This window comes from Arabidopsis thaliana, chromosome 4, assembly GCF_000001735.4.
Source record: "Arabidopsis thaliana chromosome 4, partial sequence".
In the NCBI taxonomy this organism is placed as follows: Eukaryota; Viridiplantae; Streptophyta; class Magnoliopsida; order Brassicales; family Brassicaceae; genus Arabidopsis; species Arabidopsis thaliana.
In genome coordinates this window covers 1,537,013-1,559,523 of record NC_003075.7, presented here as the reverse complement: position 1 = coordinate 1,559,523, position 22,511 = coordinate 1,537,013, and the positions used below count along the sequence as shown (strand labels likewise).

The 22,511-nt window shown below is 38.5% G+C and overlaps 8 protein-coding genes across 19 annotated transcripts; 6 read left to right on the top strand and 2 right to left on the bottom strand.

The window, feature by feature from the left end:
• The first annotated feature begins 86 nt into the window (after window positions 1-86).
• RMA1 (RING membrane-anchor 1) lies at window positions 87-2,404 on the top strand. Of its 4 annotated transcripts, NM_116589.3 has the most exons (3): window positions 96-271; window positions 856-2,063; window positions 2,157-2,404. In NM_116589.3, exon 2 carries the CDS (start codon window positions 870-872, stop codon window positions 1,617-1,619), a length of 750 nt encoding a protein of 249 aa, NP_192260.1. In that variant the 5' UTR covers window positions 96-271; window positions 856-869; the 3' UTR covers window positions 1,620-2,063; window positions 2,157-2,404. The 4 variants fall into 4 exon arrangements, with proteins under 4 accessions (NP_001319862.1, NP_192260.1, NP_001329467.1 ...); NM_001340463.1 differs by having other exon boundaries at window positions 87-271; window positions 856-2,203; NM_001340464.1 differs by lacking the exon at window positions 2,157-2,404 and having other exon boundaries at window positions 103-379; window positions 856-1,931.
• Window positions 2,205-2,636, top strand: AT4G03505 (uncharacterized protein; the record flags this gene model as incomplete). The annotated part of the gene is made up of 1 exon (NM_001036505.1): window positions 2,205-2,636. One exon carries the CDS (start codon window positions 2,205-2,207, stop codon window positions 2,634-2,636), a length of 432 nt encoding a protein of 143 aa, NP_001031582.1.
• A 183-nt stretch (window positions 2,637-2,819) lies between these two features.
• AT4G03500 (Ankyrin repeat family protein) lies at window positions 2,820-6,432 on the bottom strand (the record flags this gene model as incomplete). Of its 3 annotated transcripts, none has more annotated exons than NM_116588.2 (4): window positions 6,037-6,432; window positions 4,393-5,138; window positions 3,764-4,302; window positions 2,953-3,591 (listed from the first exon to the last, which is right to left on the bottom strand). In NM_116588.2, the coding sequence occupies exons 1-4, from the start codon at window positions 6,069-6,071 to the stop codon at window positions 2,953-2,955; spliced, it is 1,959 nt and encodes a 652-aa protein (NP_192259.1). In that variant the 5' UTR covers window positions 6,072-6,432. The 3 variants fall into 3 exon arrangements, with proteins under 3 accessions (NP_001328394.1, NP_192259.1, NP_001328395.1); NM_001340461.1 differs by having other exon boundaries at window positions 4,393-5,118; NM_001340462.1 differs by lacking the exon at window positions 6,037-6,432 and having other exon boundaries at window positions 2,820-3,591; window positions 4,393-5,186.
• On the top strand, window positions 5,365-10,348 carry AT4G03490 (Ankyrin repeat family protein; the record flags this gene model as incomplete). 5 transcript variants are annotated; one of them, NM_001203740.1, is made up of 8 exons in its annotated part: window positions 6,740-7,370; window positions 7,469-7,896; window positions 8,108-8,651; window positions 9,163-9,258; window positions 9,395-9,508; window positions 9,716-9,765; window positions 9,863-10,002; window positions 10,080-10,348. In NM_001203740.1, 8 exons carry the CDS (start codon window positions 6,770-6,772, stop codon window positions 10,177-10,179), a joined length of 2,073 nt encoding a protein of 690 aa, NP_001190669.1. The 5 variants fall into 5 exon arrangements, with proteins under 5 accessions (NP_001328101.1, NP_001328102.1, NP_001190669.1 ...); NM_001340457.1 differs by lacking the exon at window positions 9,395-9,508 and having other exon boundaries at window positions 6,593-7,370; window positions 7,469-8,010; window positions 10,080-10,179; NM_116587.6 differs by lacking the exon at window positions 9,395-9,508 and having other exon boundaries at window positions 10,080-10,301.
• On the bottom strand, window positions 9,073-10,009 carry AT4G03495 (uncharacterized protein; the record flags this gene model as incomplete). The annotated part of the gene is made up of 4 exons (NM_001340460.1): window positions 9,899-10,009; window positions 9,656-9,786; window positions 9,490-9,578; window positions 9,073-9,237 (listed from the first exon to the last, which is right to left on the bottom strand). Exons 2-4 carry the CDS (start codon window positions 9,729-9,731, stop codon window positions 9,073-9,075), a joined length of 330 nt encoding a protein of 109 aa, NP_001328099.1. The 5' UTR covers window positions 9,732-9,786; window positions 9,899-10,009.
• Window positions 10,349-10,652: 304 nt separating the features above from the next.
• Window positions 10,653-14,054, top strand: AT4G03480 (Ankyrin repeat family protein; the record flags this gene model as incomplete). 2 transcript variants are annotated; one of them, NM_116586.6, is made up of 7 exons in its annotated part: window positions 10,653-10,796; window positions 10,898-10,958; window positions 11,058-11,093; window positions 11,309-11,841; window positions 12,125-12,458; window positions 12,533-13,080; window positions 13,177-14,054. In NM_116586.6, the coding sequence occupies 7 exons, from the start codon at window positions 10,653-10,655 to the stop codon at window positions 13,498-13,500; spliced, it is 1,980 nt and encodes a 659-aa protein (NP_192257.5). The 2 variants fall into 2 exon arrangements, with proteins under 2 accessions (NP_192257.5, NP_001329132.1); NM_001340456.1 differs by having other exon boundaries at window positions 11,309-11,832; window positions 13,177-13,500.
• A 1,012-nt stretch (window positions 14,055-15,066) lies between these two features.
• On the top strand, window positions 15,067-17,506 carry AT4G03470 (Ankyrin repeat family protein). Its single transcript, NM_001340455.1, has 4 exons — window positions 15,067-15,129; window positions 15,234-16,090; window positions 16,191-16,717; window positions 16,791-17,506. The coding sequence occupies exons 2-4, from the start codon at window positions 15,241-15,243 to the stop codon at window positions 17,463-17,465; spliced, it is 2,052 nt and encodes a 683-aa protein (NP_001319861.1). The 5' UTR covers window positions 15,067-15,129; window positions 15,234-15,240; the 3' UTR covers window positions 17,466-17,506.
• Window positions 17,507-18,810: 1,304 nt separating this feature from the next.
• On the top strand, window positions 18,811-22,406 carry AT4G03460 (Ankyrin repeat family protein). Of its 2 annotated transcripts, NM_001340454.1 has the most exons (6): window positions 19,537-19,654; window positions 19,742-19,869; window positions 20,100-20,284; window positions 20,381-20,851; window positions 20,936-21,474; window positions 21,559-22,404. In NM_001340454.1, the coding sequence occupies exons 3-6, from the start codon at window positions 20,116-20,118 to the stop codon at window positions 22,168-22,170; spliced, it is 1,791 nt and encodes a 596-aa protein (NP_001328905.1). In that variant the 5' UTR covers window positions 19,537-19,654; window positions 19,742-19,869; window positions 20,100-20,115; the 3' UTR covers window positions 22,171-22,404. The 2 variants fall into 2 exon arrangements, with proteins under 2 accessions (NP_001319860.1, NP_001328905.1); NM_001340453.1 differs by having other exon boundaries at window positions 18,811-19,654; window positions 20,100-20,851; window positions 21,559-22,406.
• The last annotated feature ends 105 nt before the right edge of the window (window positions 22,407-22,511 follow it).

The window sequence follows — 22,511 nt, the reverse complement described above, 5'->3', positions numbered from 1 at the left end:
TCACATCGCCACGTCATGAAGATATCATTGCGTTCTCAACTTCGAGGCTTAATAATAATATCTTATTTTTTTCCGGATAGTATTTCTCTGATAATCAAATGTGTATAAATGAAATCTCTTTCTTCTTTAGAATTACTGTTTCTCTCCGCTACAAATACCAGATTTTTCTCTCTCTCGTCGAAAGCAAAACAGTCTCCTTTCTCTATCTTCTGCTCATATCAGCCATTGACACAGTTGCTTTGGGTTTCCCTCAAACGGCGCCGATTGTCTGGTTCGTCTCCCTAAATCTCTCTTCATAGCTCCTATATACGTGCCTTTGCGTATGTATAGGTGTTTTCTCATCTCTGTGACTATCTATATTCGCCGGCAAAATTTCTCGGTCTGTTGATTTTGATTTTTTTCTCTGTACCATTTAGATTTGAATTGGTGTTGAATTTTCCTTGAGGTGATGAGTTTGTTGTCTCTCTGTTTCTGCTAAAGTCTTTCTCTAATCATTCTCTTTCTTGGGTTTCGATAAATTTCTCGAATTTGTAAGCTAAACTTAATCCGACGATGATCAATGGAAAATTTGGATGATTGGTTATGAGTTTTCGGAAGATTCTAACTTTCAATCCCAAGTTTTTATGGGTCGTTTTTAATTTCATCTGTTTCCAAAATTTCAAATTTTAGGGTTCTTCGATAATATAGGGTTTTAGATTTTCTGGATTTTTTAAAATCTTTTGCATTTTTTCTGATTAACCTAATTCTCATCTGGATAAAAATAGGCTATCTTTGTGTGTTTCACTTGTAAATCTTATAATATATTGCATTCAATCTGGATCTAATGTTGGGGAAATAAACACATTTTTTTTTCAGGATTTTGACCACTGATGGCCTTAGATCAATCTTTTGAAGATGCTGCTTTACTTGGAGAACTCTATGGAGAAGGTGCATTTTGTTTCAAGAGCAAGAAACCTGAACCCATTACAGTCTCGGTTCCTTCTGATGATACTGATGATTCGAATTTTGACTGCAATATTTGCTTAGACTCGGTGCAAGAACCTGTTGTGACTCTCTGTGGTCACCTCTTTTGCTGGCCTTGTATTCACAAATGGCTTGATGTACAGAGCTTCTCAACAAGTGATGAATACCAAAGACATAGACAGTGTCCTGTTTGTAAATCTAAAGTTTCTCATTCTACTTTGGTTCCTTTGTATGGTAGAGGCCGTTGTACTACTCAGGAGGAAGGTAAAAACAGTGTGCCTAAAAGACCCGTAGGACCGGTTTATCGGCTTGAAATGCCGAATTCACCTTATGCAAGTACTGATCTGCGGTTATCACAACGGGTTCATTTCAATAGCCCACAGGAAGGTTACTACCCTGTCTCAGGGGTGATGAGCTCGAACAGTTTATCATACTCTGCTGTTTTGGATCCGGTGATGGTGATGGTTGGAGAAATGGTAGCTACGAGGTTGTTTGGAACACGAGTGATGGATAGATTTGCGTATCCGGACACTTACAATCTCGCAGGGACTAGCGGGCCGAGGATGAGAAGGCGGATAATGCAGGCAGATAAATCGCTGGGAAGAATCTTCTTCTTCTTTATGTGTTGTGTTGTTCTGTGTCTTCTCTTGTTTTAGGTTTTCATAGCTAGCTTGGTTCTGCTACTGTTCAGTTTCTTCAGGTGTAAGGAAAACATAGTCAAAGAAATGTACATTTGTGTTGGAAACAAATCAAAGTTGCTTAATGTTGAGGAATGAGGAGTTTATGTTGGGTTAAATCTTGTGTAGATTTGGTCTGGAGGATAGTGTTGTCTACATGAAAGGCCAAACTAATAGGCCTGATCTGCATGTGTTTGTATAGTTCAGCCCATGTGTAGAAAGATAAGAACTAGGCTTTCCAGACACATGGTACTGAATCACTGATAGTGATCCATTCCATAATCTTCCAGCACTATTGTATTATTGTTTTTCTATTTGTTTCATTAAAGATTGTATGTCGATAAAAGGGCCTGCATTAAGAGAGTCTCTCTTTAGTCAAGCTTCAGCAACTCTTCTTGTCTGTCTGATATCCTTCTCCACTCGGTCAGCCTCTCTTCCTTGTTTAGTCAAGTTTCAGTCAGAAGTCGAGCTGTCTTTTCTTTTTTGAACTATTTGTGTAATGATTTATAACTTTAGATGGAGCTTATCTAGATAGAATTGAGGCACAAAGGGCAACAAACGTGCATGTCTCGTGACCAACTGAGACGAAGATCCTTCCCTATGAATCTGATAAACAACAGCTTATGCTCACTCAATTCACAAGATTCCCTTCAAGCTGGAGGAGACTCTGTGGCAGAGTTCTTTATCAATCTCAGGTTTACCGATATTTTTGACCTTCCTGGTGAATATTTTCAAATGATTCCAGAGATGTTTAGCGCACTGAGTGATGGGGACAAAGAATGGCTTGGGAAATTGAGAAGCCATGGAACACTGCTGCCTGCTGGCATGTTTCAAGAACGATCGAGGAGATTATATTCTTCGTCTTGCTGCTACATGGGGTCTGGAACGAGTGAAGAGCATTGTCTCACTCTTTCCATGTCTTCTATTGGAGCCAAACTCAAAGGCTCAGCTTACAATCCATGTGGAGGCTCGTGCGGGTCAGTCAACTATTGTTGAGGCTCTTGCTAGGATAATAACATTTGAATCAGCTACACTATCTGATGGAGAAGAGAGGGGGAGGTTGAATCTATATATTCTCAAAGACATAGGTTGAAAACCATGAAGCTTACAAGACCATCGGTGCCATTAGACCATGGAGGAATACTCTTTTCCTTCAATAGCAAAGAAATATTAAATTAGCCGCTATGGTTTGGACTTTGAAGCGTCTGTAACCTTAAGTCCTGAACTATGGGTATTTATCGATTAACACGTTAACATCCAGAATAAAATATACATGGTTACAATTTTATTAGAAAAACAGAAAGCTATAACTTCATTCATCTGATGCAGTGTACACATCAACAATATTTTTGTTGTCACCAGCAGCCAAAAGCTTAAGGAAATAGGGATAGTAGAAAATGTGTCGAAGAAGGGGTTGGGCATGAGCATATGGAGACACATAAGGAACAAGGAGCAGCAACAAAACCAATAGGAAGATGATTCCAATACCCAAAACGAAATAACCAAGCAAGGGGAGATGGCTTACCGCAACATACGTGCCAGCCATAAATGCTATTGACATTGATGTAAGAGCAAGTCCGAGAAATGGAAGTGCTATGTTGAAGGCTTTGAGTATGATAGAAAGATCACCGAGTTGTGCCCAAATGAGAGCAACTATTGTTATGATAGAAGAGTACATTGCCAATGTGTCGCATACAAGAAAGACTTGAAAAGCCGTTCTCTTGGCCAAAACGGCCATTCCCAAGTGGGGAAAAGAGTCGTTGTACCCACCAGGTAATGTGAATCCTGCAGTGAAAGTCATAGTGGCTACTAGAGTTGCAACCAACATAAGAGTATTGACTCGATCTTTGTACTTTCCACCATCTGGCTTCTTGAATGATCTAAGATTTTCTGTAATTGGAGTAGAACTTTTTGGTGCACCAGCATTGATCAAAGCCATCCAAGTCAATCTCTGTATATACACACATAAGGATTATTATGGAAAAGTTTATACAAAGTAATATTAGGAGCAAAAACGACTTTTAGCATGTGCAACTAGAATTTTCAAATTGATTAATGGTTTTACTATAACCTTCAAATAAGTTGAGACAGCCCTCATAGGGAGAGACATCTTGTCACATTACCTGGTGAACTATGTAGCTCGAATCAATGTTCTCCTCAGCAACATCTAAAGCTGTGAAACCAATGTAGTTTCTTTTTTTCAGGTCAACTCTATGGTCCCAAGTAAACATACTCACAACTTTAGGGTGCCAGTTTATGGTGGCTAGATGCAACGGTGTGTTTCCATTCACATCTTGTTCATTAATCAACTTTTTCTTGTTCTTATCCTTACAACAGCTTAGGATAAACTTGATGACTTTGAGTTTCCCATACTTTGCCGCAAGGTGAAGAATATTTTGACCGTCTCTATCAAGCAACTCAATTGCCTCTGGACAATGCTTAAGAATTTCCTCAAGAATTTGAACATGACCATACTTGGCCGCCATATGAGTTGGAAATAAGCCATCATCATCGCTGACATAAACCTTGTCTCGATTTTTGTCGAAAAGATAGGAAAACCCTTGATAATATCCTATGGATGCTCCAAAAGAAAGAGAAGTCCTTCCTTCATCTCTCAAGTTGATAAGACTTGCATCTTTGCTAAGTAAAGCATCAAGGATATCTATTGAAGAAATTATTTTGGGATTAAACGTAGCATGAACAAGAACTTACAATTTAGTGTAAATATGTTTAGTAGAAGTTAACAACAAACCTTTCCTATTAGCCTTCAATGCTGCATGTACAATGGATCTTCCTCCAACCTTTGAACTTAATTCATTTGTTCCGTGACACATTGTTGTCACAAGACTTGTATGTCCAGCTTCAATAGCAAGATACAAGGGAGAAAACCCATCTCTGTTTGCAACAAAAGACAAAGATTTCGCTGCAGAGACCAAATAGGAAGCGACCACCTCATGTTTCCCTTTCAAAGCAACATGCAAAGCAGTGTCTTGGTTTTTGTTCTTAGCAAAATATATCCTTTTTGCAACAGGAAGGTTAGTACAAGATATATCATTTATGAAATCAATTAGATTCCATACAACATCTAGATGGCCTGCTTCTGCTGCCAAATGGAGAGCAACTTCTCCCATCATATTTGACTTCAGTAGCAAACCTGGGCATTTCTGGATTATATAACGCACAAGGCTTACGTGACCCGATGAAGCAGCAAGATGAAGTATTGTATTTCCACGGTCGTTCACTAAGGTTGGAGCAACACTAATGTAACTGTTATTACTTCTCAGGTAATTTTCCTTACCTGCTCTTACTGCAGCCATCGTCTTTGGATCCATCGGCTTAGTTTCACTGGTTTCGTCGAAGAGAGTGGACAAATCGAGAGATGGTGTGGATCTGACATTGTTTCTTGGTATTGCCTGATGGTTTTCTGCTACTCGTCGATCCAAGTGCACATCCGGCCTTCCCATTGAAAATCCCACTCCTGAAAATATTCCTAGCTTGCTGTTTATGAAAAAAAAAAACAGTTTTGTAGCTTTTCCACTGAATTTGCTTAGCACGTAGATTAAAAGATACGAAATAATAATTCTTATAAGCTCAGGTTCAGGAATGTCTACACGTCCCTTTCTGTTTTCGTCAATATGAAAAGAAAATTATGGCCAGTTTAATTTTAATCGATAGCGCCATTATTGAATCTCTCCACGCACCTTTTGTTGTATACGAAAGGCTACTTGGAAATTGAGTGATTTCTAATTACATTATTCCAACTAGCTAAAATTTTTTTAAAATACAACTTGAAAATTTGATAAAGCATGCAATGGCTTACTGAAATAATTAGTCTCACAATAAAAAATTTCACACAAAGACAACACGAAACGACGAAGTATGTTGCAGACGACATCACATCGTATTGTTGCAAAGCGTGAGCGATTTTTAACAGGGATTTGCTGCATAGAACAACAAAACGATTAATTGACTAAACGGAGTTAGCCTTGTACGATAACGTACTAGTGGAAAACTAACTGGGCTTTATAAATGATTGGGTCCTAAAAGCCCACTACTAGCAAACCCCCAATAACTCCACAGTCTGAAGCCTGAACCGATCACCTCCGCCCTTTATATTCTTTCCGATGTATCTCGTTGGAGAGTTGCACACATAAGCTTTTTATACATTTAACATAACATAGAATCATAAATAAGCCAAACTAGATTGTGAAGTTTTGGATTTTTTTAATCACATATGCTTGTCAATACGCCGTCGTTTTTAGCAATGCTTTGAAGAAAAAAAAGGCCCAAATAAAAAACACTCAAAATTCTCAAGGGCCCAAAATCTTAACGTCTAAGACTAAAATTAAAATGGAGTTCTTTCCGTACGACGAAAATTTAACATCCTCCGATTTACCTGATTTCTTCAGATGTCCGAGACTCGTTCTTCATCAGTCGGCGGAAGTCGCCTTGTTCCCGATGATTGAGTCCGAGATCCCGAAGAATACGAGACCGGAAGTGAAAATTGCTCTCTTTCTCGAACGGCTAAAGCACCGAGGATCAAAATCAAAGGGAGAGTAGGATGGTTTCTGGATATGCGAGTATGAGATCGTCAATCTAGGAGCAGCTGAAGAAGATCCATTCTAGAGTCTAGACTATTACCTTGCTTTCCGTTGAAATCTTCCTGAGTAAGCGGGACCTATCATCACCACAAGCTTTCTCCATCTGATTGAAATGTTTTTTTTAAGTCTACTTTGTTCAATAATAGAGAATTTTTTTTTTCCTGAATAGTTTAAGTCTACTTCGTTCCCACTTCCCAAAATTGCATGTTACATATTTGTTATTTAATTTGTAAACTATCCAAAGCATGAACAGCCGACTAGTCCAAGATTCTTACACTATTCACGTTCTCAGAGAATTTAGATTGGTATTTGAATAAGATAATCTGTAACTATGTACTATGAATATGAATGTCATCGTGCTTCTTGAAGAGTCCCAGAGTTTCAAAGTCACAAGCATACAGCTCTCTGCATCCTTGAGAAGAAGACCTATAACACAAGTTTGAATAGTAAGATCACTTTATTACATCTATGGATCCTGAGACTTATAGGGCAGTGGTTATGGGTAAGGTTCAAGAGTTTGAAAAGGTTATGGAGGAGAATGAAATTCCTGTTCTTGATCAGGTCACTTTTCAGGGGAATACGATTCTGCATCTTGCAGCTATTTATGGTCATGACCACCTAGTGCGGCGTATCCTTGCCTATGAGCTAAACATTCTTAGAAATTGGAAACGTGGCTTAAATTGCAACTTCGTCCCAAGTTTCTCTCATTATCAGACTCTTTTGGTGAGACGAAACTACAAGGGAGACCTTGCTCTCCATGTAGCAGCTGCTGCAGGACACAAGTTGATAGTTGGCCTTCTTATTGATTGCCTAAGGCAGCTTCCGCAAGATATAACTATGGTGATTGGATCAGAGCAAATGGTAATTGGAAACATTTTCAGAGTTTCCAACAATGATGGGAATACTGCATTGCACCTCTCCCTGAAAGGAAACCATGTATCTGTTTCTTTGCAACTTGTTCGTGAAGATCGTAGCACTTGCTTTCTTCTGGACAAGGAGGATGTATCTCCACTGTATATGGCAGCTGAAGCTGGATATGTTTCACTTGTGGAGCATATGTTACGGGGTTTGGATGCAAGCTTTGTTGGGAAATCCGTTTTGTGTGCTGCAGTGAAAAGCCAGAATCTTGGTCAGTTTTGTACATTTTGATCCAGTAAATTTCATCTTTCTCCTATGAAAAAATGTTAAAGATCCTTTGTATTCATTTGTTTTTTAATGTCAAGGCAGATATATTGACAGCTGTATTAGAGAGTGACTCAGATCTGGTAGAATCGAGGGATGAAGATGGAAGAACTCCACTTGCCACTGCAGCATCCATTGGTTATGACATTGGAGTGCAGCATATGCTAACCAGATTTGCAAGTTCTACACAGGTTGCTTACATTAAGAATGAAGATGGTTCTTTCCCCATCCACTCAGCCTGCAGTGCTAGGTGCACCTCAGCTCTCAAGGTGATCTTAAAACACCACCCAGACACAATAGAAATGCTTAACTCACAGGGTCAAAACGTTCTTCATGTCGCTGCTAAAAGCGGGAATGCACGAGCTGTTGGCTATCTGCTCAGAAAATCTGACGTCAAAAGGTTAATCAATGAACAAGACATAGAAGGAAACACACCGTTACATTTAGCCAGCAGTAATTCTCATCCCAAGGTTGTAAGTCTCTTCATACATGATAGAAGAGTTGACTTAAAAATACTGAATTACAAAGGGTTCACCGCTTTAGATGCAGCTGAGGATCATATGGCGACGATTCCTTCACTCCAAGAGGTTTGGCCTGCTTTTGTACGGCATTGGATATATTTGTACTCATTTATATGAAGCTGTTGACATCACTGAACATATTCTATGTTATACCCATTTACAGTGGTTGATATGGATGGCATTGGTGGCTGCTGGTACCACTAGAGCTCCACGAGTTCATCTGAGAGCAGACATCCCTGGTCTGACAACAGATGAGGACTTAATCCTAAAAATTCACAAGGATAGAGTAAACACTCTCCTTGTGGTGGCAACACTAGTGGCTACAATGGCTTTTGCTGCAGGCTTGAGTGTGCCACTAGGTTACAACAGCACAGAGTTCAAGTCAAATGTCAAACATTCTTACGAAGAATCTGCATTTCATGCTTTTGTCATCTGCAATAGCATTGCCGTATATACTGCTGTTATATCGACAGTTGCTCTTATAGGGACACAATTGGCTGACCTAAAATGCATGCTGACCACCTTCAAGTTTATTGTGCCACTCCTGGGGTTTTCTATTATCGCCATGTCTTTGGCTTTTGTTGCAGGCTTATACCTGGTCTTGGGACATCATTATTGGCTTGCCATATTTGTCTTGGCCTCAGGCGGTTTCTATCTCATGGCTCTACTTCTGCTCATCATCCCTTACGCTTCGCCTTATACTTTTAGTCCGCTATTTTTTCGCTACTTTTTGCGGTTTCCCTTTTCAATGTTGGTTTCCTTTGCATACTGGAGGGATGGCACTGATGGGGAATGCTCGTCACGAGTTTTTCGTTGGTCATTTCTTGGTTAAGAAGATCAAGACTTGAAAATTCCTGAATTCCCTTGTCTCATGATGTTTTAGCTTGAGTTTGAATTATGCGGTGCTGGTAGTAGTTAAATTGGTTTCGGGAAGTTTGCCTTAAAAACCACATTGTATCTTGCTTCCTAACATGTCTCCCATGAGTTGCAAAGTGTATTCTTATGTTGACTAATAAATACTTTCAACTTTTTGTTACAGTGGTGTTATTCTCTTACTTTCTATTGTGGTAATCAATGAAGCTATGTAGAGAACTCAATTTTCCTTTAACGGCGAAGAAAGATATTTAATTAGCCATTATGGTCTGAAGCCTCTATGACTAGCTCTGATGTGTCTTCATTCATCTGTTGCTGCATTGACATAATTGTTGCTCTTTGCAGCACTATCAAGAAGCCTGAATTCTTTAGTACAGAATATGTCGAAGGAAGATGTTGATTCCGTAAATCAACTAGTTCCTGCACCAACAGAAGAGTTGGGTATGACTTATATGGAGACGAATAGGGAACAAGGAGCAGCATCAAAACCAACAGGAAGATGTCACCATTAACCACGCAAAGGGAGGTCGCTTACTGCAAGATACATTGCCATAAACGCTATTGACATTGATGTAAGCGAAAAGAACTGGAAGTGCGATGTTGAAGGCTTTTGAGTTGAGAGAAAGATACTATTGTCATGATAGAGGAATACATCGCCAATATGTCACATACAAGAAAGAATTGGAAAGCTGTTTTCTGAGCCAAAGTGGCCATTCCCAAGTTGGGAACAGAGCCTTTGTGACCACCTGGTAATGTGAATCCTGCAGTAAAAGTCATGGTGGTTACAAGAGTTGCAACCAATAAACGGAAGAATTGACATGATCTTTGTACTTTCCACCTTCTGGCTTGAATGATCTAAGACTTTCTGAAACTGGACTGGAACTTCTTGGTGCACCAGCATTGATCAAAGCCATCCAAGTCAATCGCTGTATACAAGGTAATATTGGGGTAACATCTTTGTCATATTACCTGTTGAAACACGTAGCTCCAATCAATGTTCTACTACATCTAAAGCTGTGGAACCATTATAGTTTGGTTTTTTCAGGTCACCTCTATGATGGTCCCAAGAAAACATACTCACAACTTTAGGGTGCCAGTTTTGGTGGCTAGACAGCAAAATAATAGCGGCTTGACAGCTCTGGATATCGCCGAACTAAATCCCAACCCCACTACATCTTTTGAGAGGTATTTCTAATTTCCCACTACAACATTACCTTTTCTCGATCAGTTTGTCGGTTTGACCTTTGAATCTTGGTTGATAGAAACCGACTAAGAGTTTGGCTCTGTGTCTTCTCTTGTTTTGGGATTTCTTATCGCCAGCTTGGTGCTACTGTTCAGTTTTTCATATGTGAGAAAACATAAACAAAGAAACATACATTTTGTGTTAGAAACAAATCGGAGTTGCTTAACGTTCATGAGTTTGTATATAGATTCGGTAGATGGTGGCTTGATTTTTGAGGTTTTGTTGTTCTGTTTTGTTTCTTGACTTTCAGAGTTCAGACATTGGTTTTAATACAAATAAAATTAGACGGCAAAACAAAAAGATGGTGGCTTGATTTACATAAGTCAATGCAATTTCAATAAATTTTTATTTTTTTCATAATATAATAAACAAATTACCTTCACTCTGTTTCTACACTGACTTTGGTTTTATAAAATGGACGAAAAGAGTATACTAACTCAGATCCTAAGTATGAATCTGAATCGACTCTTTTGCTGGGAGGGAAGGATTTCAATGGTAATACCATGCTGATCGAATGTGAACCCTAAACCACCATCTTGCAACAAATAGTCTACCAACGATGCCACTCGCTCCTATCTTTTCTTCCAAAGGAATGGTTCGTTCACATCTTCTCCGTGCCACGCCAGAAGCTTCTCCGCTTAAACCGGCATCGTCTCCGTCAAACTGCAGGTTGTCACTTTCTCCCGTTGAACTTAGATTATATTTTATTAGGGACGACGACTTCAAAGTCAAAGTCGTTAGTTATAACTAACATTATAACTAACAGCAATTCAAAGTCGTTAGTTATATACTAACATTATATAACTCGGGTCTTTTATTTTATTTATATGTTTTCAGGACATTTTCAAAACGTCATATCAAAACTCCCTGTTTGAATTGCCGTGTTGTGACAAGTCAGGTACTCAGGTTTGAGGCTTCTTTGAAAATGACTTTACCTCCATTCCTGCGTTTACTATTTCCTCTTAAACAATTCGAAAGACCTTCCACTAATTTATAGGTGACCATCACACTCACAGTGATCTCCAAACAAAGGGTTTTTATATAAATGAATCAATTTATATTATCTCTCTCTCCCTACAAGCTTAAGCAAATCCTCTTGTCTTATCCCATTCTTTCACTTGGTAAGTCTCTCTTTGGCCACTCTTCTTGGAATCATTTACTTTTCTCTTGGTGGGGGAACTGAAAAGTAAAATCCTCTTTTCAAACAATTTGTGTCACGATTAAAGTTTGAGATGGATTATTGTGAAGCACGTCTAGATACAATCCAGGTACATAGGTCAACGGTTGTGTGTCTTGACACCGAATCTGTTCCAGAGTTCCTTACCAGTCTCAGATTTTCGGATCTTTTCAACCTCCCTGGTGAATATGTGCCGATGAATCCTGAGATCTTTAGCGCAATGAGAGCGGGGAACATAGAGCTTCTGGAAAAGTTGAAAAGCTACGAAACGCCAATGGCATGTCTTAAGAGCGATGGCGGAGATTCTGTTCTTCACCTTGCTGCTGCTTCGGGTCATCTTGAACTAGTGAAGAACATAATCACTGAATGTCCTTGTCTTTTATTGGAGCCAAACTCGAAGTATCAGATTCCGCTTCATGTGGCCGCTCGTGCTGGCCGTTCAGCAGTTGTGAAGGCTCTTGTTGCTTCTGTATTATATTTTTCACCTAGAGTGCCTGAAGAAGATAGGGATAGACTGAATATATATGTTCTGAAGGACATAGATGGAGATACTCCTCTGCATGCGGCCTTGAAAGACCTCCATGAAAAAGCAGAGGTAAGCCATGTAAGATAAAACATATTTGTGTGAGGAATGAAGACTTTTGTTTTTATCAGTCAAATTTAAGTTTAGGGTATAAGAAATAAGACACTCGTAAAGTTTGCTACAAAATTTTCTATATCAATGGACTTTACTAATTTTGTTCCATGTTTCTATGCTTTGTTGAATTCCTTGTTGCATTAGGATCCGCCTCTTACTCGTCTTTGTTTTAGACCAAATATCTTGATCGTCTAATCTTATCTCCAACAGCTTACCTATGTGTCTGATGAATCTATAATTTCTGTCCTAGCTTTTGAGATATCAGGAGCGCATCAGAAAACTATCCTTGTCTCACCTTATTATGCATTGGCGACGTAGCAGATGCATTTCATTTTCTGATGCATCAACACGCCAAATGGAGACAGCTGCCTGTCTAGTGAATGCAGACCAACATGCCTCATTTCTTGCGAATAAAGATGGAACATCTCCCTTGTATTTGGCAGTTGAAGCTGGTAATGTATCACTTGTGAGAGCGATGTTGAACCGTCCTGGTAATAAAATCCAAGGAAAAACCTCTACCTTAGCTTCACAATTGGAAGGGAGAAAATCGCTTTTACACGCAGCCCTCAAGGCCAAAAATACAGGTCTGTCTCCAAATTTAGTTGTTCAAAAGTTCTTTGCTAGAAGAAACTAATTGAAATACTACTTGTTTGGGCAGATGTTCTTAATGTTATTCTTAATGATGACCCGAGCCTTGTCAACGAGCGAGATGAAGAAGGGCGAACTTGTCTTTCTGTTGGAGCATCCATGGGGTATTACAAAGGAATATGTAAGCTATTAGATCGATCAACAAAGAGTGTTTATGAATGCGACAAAGATGGTTCCTTTCCAATTCATATGGCTGTAGAGAAAGGTCATTTGAAAGTTGTGAAAGAGATTCTAAAACGTTGTCCAGATTCGAAAGAGCTGGTTAACAAACAAGGTCAAAACATGCTTCACATTGCAGCAAAGAGTGCGAAAGTGGGATCTTTTCTTTTGGGTTATATAAGGAGACTTGATACGGAGAATCATCTGATCGAGGAGCAAGATGTGGATGGGAATGCACCTTTGCACCTAGCCACCATAAATTGGCGCTGTCGAACTGTTGATAAACTTGCTGCCTTTGCTTCTACCGAAACAAAAATCCTGAATATACAGAACAAAGATGGATTGAGACCTCTGGATATTGCAGAGTTAAATCTACAGCCTGACTACGTTTTACGGGAGGTGTATAACATTTATTTTTCCATGTATTCCTTTTTGTTCCAATGTCAAACCAAATAGAGCTCATTGCCTTTGTCTCTATCTTACTTGGGATAACAGAGATTGACGTTGATGGTACTGCTGTGCGTTTACGCACCGAAAAGTGTTGGTTGGCTACCGACGAGTGGAATGACACTAAGAAGCAGATCAGAGCCTCTAGACGCTAAAAAATACAAAGACCATATCAACGCTCTTCTGCTGGTGGCAACTCTTGTAGCCACTGTTACATTTGCTGCAGGTTTTACAATACCTGGTGGCTTTAACAGCTCTGCTCCAAACATGGGTATGGCCACTTTGGCCGATGACTCCACCCTCTTCTTTTTTCTGGTATTAGACACCTTGGCGATGCAAAGCTCTATTGTAGCAATAGTTGCTCTGATTTAGGCACAGTTGGGGGATCCTGCAATCGTTCACAGAGCTTTTCATTTGGCTTTGCCATCACTCTTCGTTTCTCTACTCTCCATGTCATGGGCATTCGTTTCTGCCTTGCAGGCTACAGTTAAGCAAAACACTTTGCTCATAAACTTCATATCCATTATATCTCTGATCTTCTATGGTGTGATGATCGTCCTCCTTGCGCCTTACGTTATCCCACAGGTTCCTGGCATCCCTTTTCTTCAAAGATGGACTCGTATTTCTCTTGTCGTTCTTTTGTTTTTTGTTAATGAAGACGATGCTGAAAGATATTAGACCTCTGGCTCTGGTCACACTTGTGTGAAGAGTCAGTGGGATCCTCAGGCGCAGATCAAGTGCAAAAGTCGAAAGTAGATTCTTCTTAAACATATATCTCTTTCTGAATACATGTATATAATCTTATTAGCACTTTCTTGTGTGTAATTCTATATCTCCAACCCTTCTTTTGTGGTTTGTTAATGATGTCGATTGAAAACATCAGAACTCTTGTATCAATAACTTTTGTGGCCAAGTTGGAGTTCGTGGAGATCAGGTTGAAACGTCAAATCTCCTCAAATGGTTGTATTCGTACTTGGTATAGAGGCATTTGATCAAATATGATGTTTGATTTTGAGAAAAATACTGACAGGAGGTATGAGTCTGATTTGATCACTGTGTATATTTTGGCAAATAGATTCTTGGTATACTCGTGGTTGTAGAAAGAATCCCATGCTAGAGCTGCTCATTGCCTTGCAGGGCAATAAAACCTCTTCATACAAAATAATTAACGGCTTGACAACTTTGTATCGCCGAACTAAATCCCAACCCCACTACTTATTTTGAAAGGTATGTCTAATTTTCCACCACAACATTACTTTTTTTCTTGATCAGTTTGTCATCTTGGTCGTTCGACTAAGAGTTTGGCTCTGTTTCTTTTCTTATTTTAGGATTTCTCGTCGCCACCTTGGTGCTATTGTTCAGTTTTTTTAAATGTGAGGAAACCTAGACGAAAAATATACATTTTGTGCTAGAAATAAATCGAAGTTGCTTAAGGTTCATGAGTTTGGGACTTTGGGGCTTAAAACTCTACCATTTTCCCTACCAGCCTAAAACTCTCTGATCGAGAGGTATAACTTATACCGTATAAGGTTCACTTTGCTTTGAAAGATTACGTTCTGTTTCTGTATTGACTAGTTTAGTTTAGTAATTTCGTTCTGCAGTTTTTAACAGATTACGTTTATTGTTTAAATATAAATTTAGATGTCAAAAGTCGTCATTAGCTTTCAGTGGAGAATAAAAAACTTCCGTCATTAACGGACTAACATGTTTATTTCGAAATGTTAACTCAGTCAACTTGTTCTAGCCTTCTAGGAGTCTAAGTTGAAGTTTTTAAAGTTGGAATTTAGAGATTTTTCATAAAATACGAAACAAATTACCCATTTACAGCCTACAAGACCTCACTCACATCGAGATGTTAGGTTTTACTTCGGATTAAAAAAAGACCTTCACTCTGTTTTCTACACTGACTTTGGTTTTATAAAATGGATGAACATGGAGTCTCTCTTTCATCAAGCTTTAGCGACTCCTCCTGCAATTCTTATCTTCTTCTTCCTTCACTTGGTAAGTCGTCTCTTCCCTTTTGACTTGGTATGTTTACTCTTTTTTTTCTTTTATTGTTGGAGAACTAAAACTGTTACTTCAAACAATTTGTGGGATGACTTTAGGTTTGAGATGGATGTTTCTGAAGCACGTCTAAGTAGAATTGAGTCACAGAGTTCAATTGATTCGTCTCATGACCAAAGGAGACAAGGATATTTCTCCATGAACAAGATAAACAACGGTCTTCGCTCACTCAGTTCACGAGGTTTCCTTCGAAACAGAGGAAAAGCCATACCGCTGCCAATGAAAGATACCGAGAAGACTGTGCCGGAGTTCTTAGTTAATCTCAAATTTTCCGATCTTTTCGATCTCCCTGGTGAATATGTGCTGATGAATGCGGAGATGCTTAGCACACTTGGGAACGAAGAATGGCTGGAGAAATTGAGAAGCCATGGAACACCACTAACATGTCTCAAGAACGATCGAGGAGATTCTGTTCTTCATCTTGCTGCTACATGGAGTCATCTAGAACTAGTTAAGAACATTGTCTCTGAATGTTCTTGCCTTCTAATGGAGTCAAACTCTAAGGACCAGCTTCCACTTCATGTGGCAGCTCGAATGGGTCACTTAGCTGTTGTTGAGGATCTTGTTGCGTCGGTTACATTTTTCTCAGCTAGACTGGCTGAAGAAGATAGGGAGATACTGAATCCATATCTTCTGAAGGACATAAATGGAGATACTGCTCTGAACTTGGCCTTGAAAGGACACTATACGGAGGTTGCTCTCTGTTTGGTGAATGCAAACCGACAAGCTTCCTTTCTTGCATGTAAAGACGGAATATCTCCCTTGTATTTAGCAGTAGAAGCCAAGGATGCATCACTTGTAAAAGCAATGTTGGGAAATGATGGTCCTCAAAGGAAAAATTTGAACTTAGAAGGGAGAAAATATCTTGCACACGCTGCATTGAATTCCTTGAGCACAGGTTTGTTTTGTTTTTTCCAATTTGCAGGATCATAAGTTCAAACCTGAATTAACTGAATCTTCTTATGTACGGTAAGTGATATACCTACTTTTTTGAGCAGATATCCTTGATGTTATTCTTAATGAATATCCAAGTCTTGTGGATGAGCGAGATGAAGAAGGAAGGACTTGTCTTTCGTTTGGAGCATCCATTGGGTATCATAAAGGAGTATGCAACCTGTTAAACCGATCAAGAAAGGGTGTTTTTGTATGTGATGATGATGGTTCCTATCCAATCCACCTGGCAGTAGAGAAAGGTCGTATTAAAGTTGTCAAAGAGATTTGCAAACGTTGTCCATATTCAAAGCTTTTGCTTAACAAAAAAGGTCAGAACCTCCTTCACATCGCAGCTGAAAGTGGGAAATTTAGAATTCTACGCCACTTGACAGCACATGAACAAATAAACCATCTAGCTAACGAGAAAGATGTGGATGGGAATACACCACTGCATCTAGCCACAATATATTGGCGTCCTCGAGCTGTTCGTGAGCTTGGAGGGAAGAAAAACCTGTTGATACAAAACAATAACGGCTTGGTAGCTCTGGATATTGCTGAGTCAAAACTGCAACCACACTACATCTTTCGAGAGGTATGTCTAGCTTACCTCTTTCTAATATCGGATCAATTATTTACAGCTTTTGACCCTTGAGTTTTGATTACAGAGGTTGACACTGCTAGCTTTAGTACAACTTCACTTCCAAAATGATCCTAGATGCGCACATACTATGATTCAAACAAGACCAATAATGCCTCAAGGCGGAAACAAAGATTACATCAACGCTCTTCTAGTAGTGGCAGCTCTTATAACCACCGTAACGTTTACGTCTGGATTTACTATACCAGGTGGTTTTAAAGACTCTACTCCAAACGTGGGCATGGCAAATCTAATAACTAACCCTCGTCTCATCCTTTTCCTGATATTTGACATTTTGGCACTGGAAACCTCATTTTTAGCAGTAGTTTCTCTCATATTGGCGCAATTAGGTGATCCGACATTATATCAGAGTTCCGTAAGGGTGGCCATGATATCACTGTATTTCGCTATGTATTTCATGACCTTAGCATTCTTTTTTGTCATGGTTATTGCAGCTGGGAATGTTAGATGGCTTGTTTATGTCATCTTCTGTTTAATTTTCTCCATTTTAACTCTGGCGTTCTCAAGGTTTATGCCTCATCTTCTACTACATTATTGTGGCTCTAGTTATAAGTTGATGATGCCATTTGTTAGTTTTGCAAATTCATGTGATGATGACGGACACGAAAGTCCTCAGTTCTCTGCGCACAAGTCTGAGAAGATCTCAAACAATGATCAAGTTGAAATGTCAGACACTACTTAAAATGGGAATGTTTCTGATGCAGGGCGTCCACTAGTTTCTACGTACTTTGGTTTTCTCATTTATTTGATGTACACCTTTTCTTTATCTTGGATAATTTGTTTTTTTATTTTATTTTTTATATATAACTTTTGATTAGCCTCCACGTGAGATAAATCAGTTATTTATTTTTGATTTTTTGAGCGAAATGTTATTAAAAAAAATTGAACGAATGTAAAATGTTGTTTTGAGAGGATCTAATAGGAAGTAAAACCAAGAATAAAAAATGCAGACAAGAGTTTTAGTTTCTTGAGGCGAACCAATCCGAAGCCAATCTTCAAGCTTGCACCAAACGGTTGATAAACTGATCAATTGGTCAGGCAAACTTGGGAGCTTTCCGTGTCGACGTCTTACTTTCAAGCCAAATAGAATGAACGATTCTTTTAAGTACAAGGTTTTGTGTTTTGACTAAAAGGTTATACGAATTTTTTGATTAAACTTCGTGAAAATTCCTAAAAAAAACCGAACTATTTAAATTCTGCCAGAAAATTACCTTAAATTTTTTTCGTTGTCAGAAAAATACACAAATTAATTTGGGTTGGAAATAAAAACACGTTTTTTTTTTCCTACTACAGTAGAAACTCTATAAATTAATATTCGATAAATTAATAAACACGATAAATTAATAAATTTTGCTGGTCCCAAGGTCAGGTCAATGTAAAAATTAACCAAAATCGATAAGATAATAAGATAATATTTTTTTTGAAATCCCTATGTAAAAATATGGTCCCAATAATATCATAAATTAATAATCATAAATCTTAAGCATATATTCTAACACTAATTTTATATGATTATTTTATTCAAACCACAATTACAACTCTTTCTAGAGTACAGTTGGTATGATCTTTTTTGTACTCACATAACTGTTTGCGTATTTATCTGTCATATTTGGTTTTGTAACATTTTTTAATCATTGTTAAGATTTGTACAAAGAAAAATTGGATTAACCCTCGTGTTAACGTCGTAAATAAAACGGACACAATATTTTGTAGGAAAATAAATTAAAAAGTCAAGAGAAAAATATTTTTTTTAACATAATTGAATATAAAAACAACAAAACATAAGAAAAACTAAATTAAAAAACATTTTTAAAAGAATTTAGTATTGTATTTTACGTAAATATTTCTATAAATTAATATTTATTTTTTAACCTATAAATTAATATTTATTAATTTATAGAATAAATTAATATCAGTATAAATTAATAAAATCTCATGGTCCCAACATTATTAATTTATAGAGTTTCTACTGTACCTCTCTTCACTCTTACGAAACGGCGTCGCGGAGATGAAAAGACTATATTAAACTGCGCCCAAATTTTGTTGAACTTTATAGGCCCAATTGTGAACACAACGTTGAGTTCGACTTTTCATTGTAAAAACTAAAAAGCTTTGAACTAAAATGGGCCATTTGTAACCTATTATAGGCCTAATATTACACACCTTTGTCGAGTGCGACTTTTTTCACTAGTGCATGATGCGCCTCCTCCTACGTCGTTCAAACTAAATCGGCGGAGACGGCTAATAGAATTTATGCGGCCGTCGAATATCGCCGAGCCATAAATCCCAGATGTTCCGGCCTCCATCACCATCATCTGTAAAATGGTGGAACTGCTCTTTTACAGAGTGTAATCACGTAAAGGGCAACAATCACAATCAAAAATCGAAGAGAAACGCAGATGTGGAGAATTGAGGACGGTGCACTACTCTCAACATCGTGAACTGGATATGGTGGATCAACCGACAAAAGATCGGTCTTGTCGCCGATTGTTTTTCTAATTCGTTGACCTCAAACCAAAAAAAAAAAAAGAGAGGAATTTTTTATAGCTAGCTAATTAGCCTATTATTGCGTCCGCTTTTCTTCAAGACTTTCAAGAGTAATGGAATTTTTGGATAGTAGCTTGGAGAGATGTTGACAAGGGATGAGATAGTTGACCTTAGAAGTTGAATAAACCCATAAGTCGTTGACTTTCTATATAAATAATAGTATAAGTATCCCACAAAATGCTTTCTTCTTTTGGATCATGTCTTGTTTTCTTTGTAATATTACAAATAAGGTAGACTTGAGAAACCCCTTACAAATTATAAGGGTTTTTTATCTGTTGAATTTGATGCTTCCTTTTTTCTGATGGGAAAGGAAAAACAAAGAAGGTACGCGTTTGCTTCCTTTTAAATAGTTGACTATTTCTTCTTCCGTGATGGACAATAGTAAAATCTTAAGACTTCTTTTTTCTGTAGATACCACTTACCAATCTATATCTCAAGCATTGTGGAGTTGGTTCTGCAAGCATTTGGAAATATTGAAGTTGGGAAAAGCCTTCCCTGAGCCCTCCAGCATCAAGTCGTTGCTTCGGCTGACGAATAAGGTGAGAAACCTCAAGCTTACTTTTTACTCTGTTTTCATTGTTTTCTTTCTCTTTGAGCTTCTGTTATATGAAGATTCAGGCAACTATGTTAGTGCATGATATACAATTACCTTGCGGTTCAATCATTAAATATAAAACCTTTGAGTCTCAATGATCTAAGCATATTTGTTTCTACTTCATCAATTCATCGTATGTAGTTTTTTTAAAAAAATTTATTCCTTATTGTTTAGGCGCCAAATTATCAATATGGGAAGGTCTGATCTGGATTTTGACCGTCAGAAGAAAGACGCAAGCTCTAGGATGTTTTATGCAGACGAAACCGGGCGTACGCACTCTCTCGATTTGTCAACTCTCTTCAATGACACAAGTGAAACTGTGCCAATGGGTCCAAAGACCATCGCCGCTGTAAGAGCAGGTGATGAAACTTACCTGAGAGATATGAAATTTGATGTTAACATTGCTTTAAGCTCAGTGAACGATCATGGGAATACAATGCTTCATCTTGCTGCAGCCGCGGGTCACACCGACTTAGTGTGTTATATACTCAATGCGTACCCAGGTCTGCTTATGAAGTCAAATTCCATGGGGGAAGTTGCTCTCCATGTTGCAGCAGGTGCAGGCCATCTCGCTGTTGTTGAGGCTCTGGTTAGTTTTATCAAAGATATATCTTGTAATAAGCCTGGTGTTGCCAAAAAGATATACTTTGCCAAGGACAGACACCAAGACAATGCTTTACATGTCTCTTTAAAAAGAAAACATTTGAAGGTGGCTTCCTGTTTGGTTTGTGCAGAGCAAAGTTTGTCTTTTGTAGCAAACAACGATGGGGTTTCTCCCTTGTATTTAGCTGTTGAAGCTGGACAGGCTGATCTTGCAAAAACAATGTGGCAACATTCAAATAATGGATCAAGTAGCACATCTACTTTAGCTTCAAAGATTGGAGGAAGATCCATAGTACATGGCGCGATGAAGGCTAGGAGAAAAGGTTCGTTCTTTCGATAAACCTTAACTAGCACTTTATGTGTCTTGTTCAAGTTATTTACAATGCCAAAAAATACCTTTTTAGCAGATATTCTTGTTGCTATACTTAGTGAAGATGCAAGTCTTATTAACTTTAGAGATGAAGGAAGGACTTGTCTTTCTTTTGGAGCATCCTTAGGGTATTATGAAGGGTTTTGCTATCTGTTAGACAAGGCTCTAGACAGTGTTTATGTCAGTGATGATGATGGGTCCTTTCCAATTCATATGGCCGTGAAGTATGGTTATGTCAAAATTCTCAAGGCAATTCTTAAACGTTGTCCAGACGCACTTGAGTTACTTGACAGAGAAAATCAAAATGTTCTTCATGTTGCGGCAAAGAATGGAAAAATCGAAGTCCTCAAATTTATTTTAAGATGTTGTAAGGATAAGAACAAGGAAAAGTTGATTAATGAAGAAGATGCAAATGGAAACACGCCATTGCATTTGGCCACCAAAAACTGGCACCCTAAAGTTGTGAGTATGCTCACTTGGGACAACAGAGTTGACCTGAAAACGCTGAACCATGACGGTGTCACAGCTCTAGATATCGCTGAGAAAAACATGGATTCCAGCTACACATTTTTTGAGGTATGGTGTATAAATTATCATTATAAACCGGTAATGCTTATGTATGTACTTTATATAATTTGCTTCATTCTGGTGATACTACAGAGGTTGACTTGGATGGCTTTGATATCTGCTGGTGCACCAAGAGGTCCCAAACTAATATTATCGACTCCAGTAACACAAAACTCAGATGGTGGAAAGTACAAAGATCGGGTTAATACACTTCTGTTAGTGGCCACTCTTGTAGCCACTATGACTTTCACTGCAGGGTTTACACTACCAGGGGGTTACAATGGTTCTGTTCCCAACTTTGGAATGGCAACATTGGCCAAGAAAACAGCGTTCCAAGTGTTTCTGGTATTCGACACCTTGGCGATGTACTGTTCTATCATAACAATAGTTGCTCTCATTTGGGCGCAATTGGGCGATCTTTCTCTTATCATGAAAGCTTTCAACCTTGCGTTGCCACTTCTCGGACTTGCGCTTACATCCATGTCAATAGCTTTTATGGCTGGCACGTATGCTGCAGTAAGCCACCTCCCTTTGCTTGCGTATTTCATATTGGGCATCGGCTTGATCTTCCTCTTGGTTTTGCTGCTGATCATTATTCCATATGTGTCCCCACATTCTCCTACCCAACCCTTTCTTAGACACATCTTTTACTACCCCTATTTCCTTATGCTTTTGGTCGCTGGTGACAACAGAAACAAGTACTAAAGCTATCCGCGGTAAATCACTACGCAGCTTTCTGTTTTACCAAAATGTGTCATGTAAGTTACGTCAGATGTATCGAGTAAACGTGATTGCATTTTTCACCAGCTTATTATTAGATATCACTAGGTTGGTGTAGTACTTTATGTCTAGCTTGGTTATCAACTCTGGTTAAGAGTCTTAGTATTTAAGTCTTTCTTTGTACATCTTTTACGATTGAATGAAGATATTTTACAATTCTGTTTCTCTCTCGATCTCAATATGAGAGAAACTAATACTTATAGTTGGTTTTGAGGCAGCCTCTATGATTCTGGCCATGCTTTGTAATCTATGTTAGTATACGACAT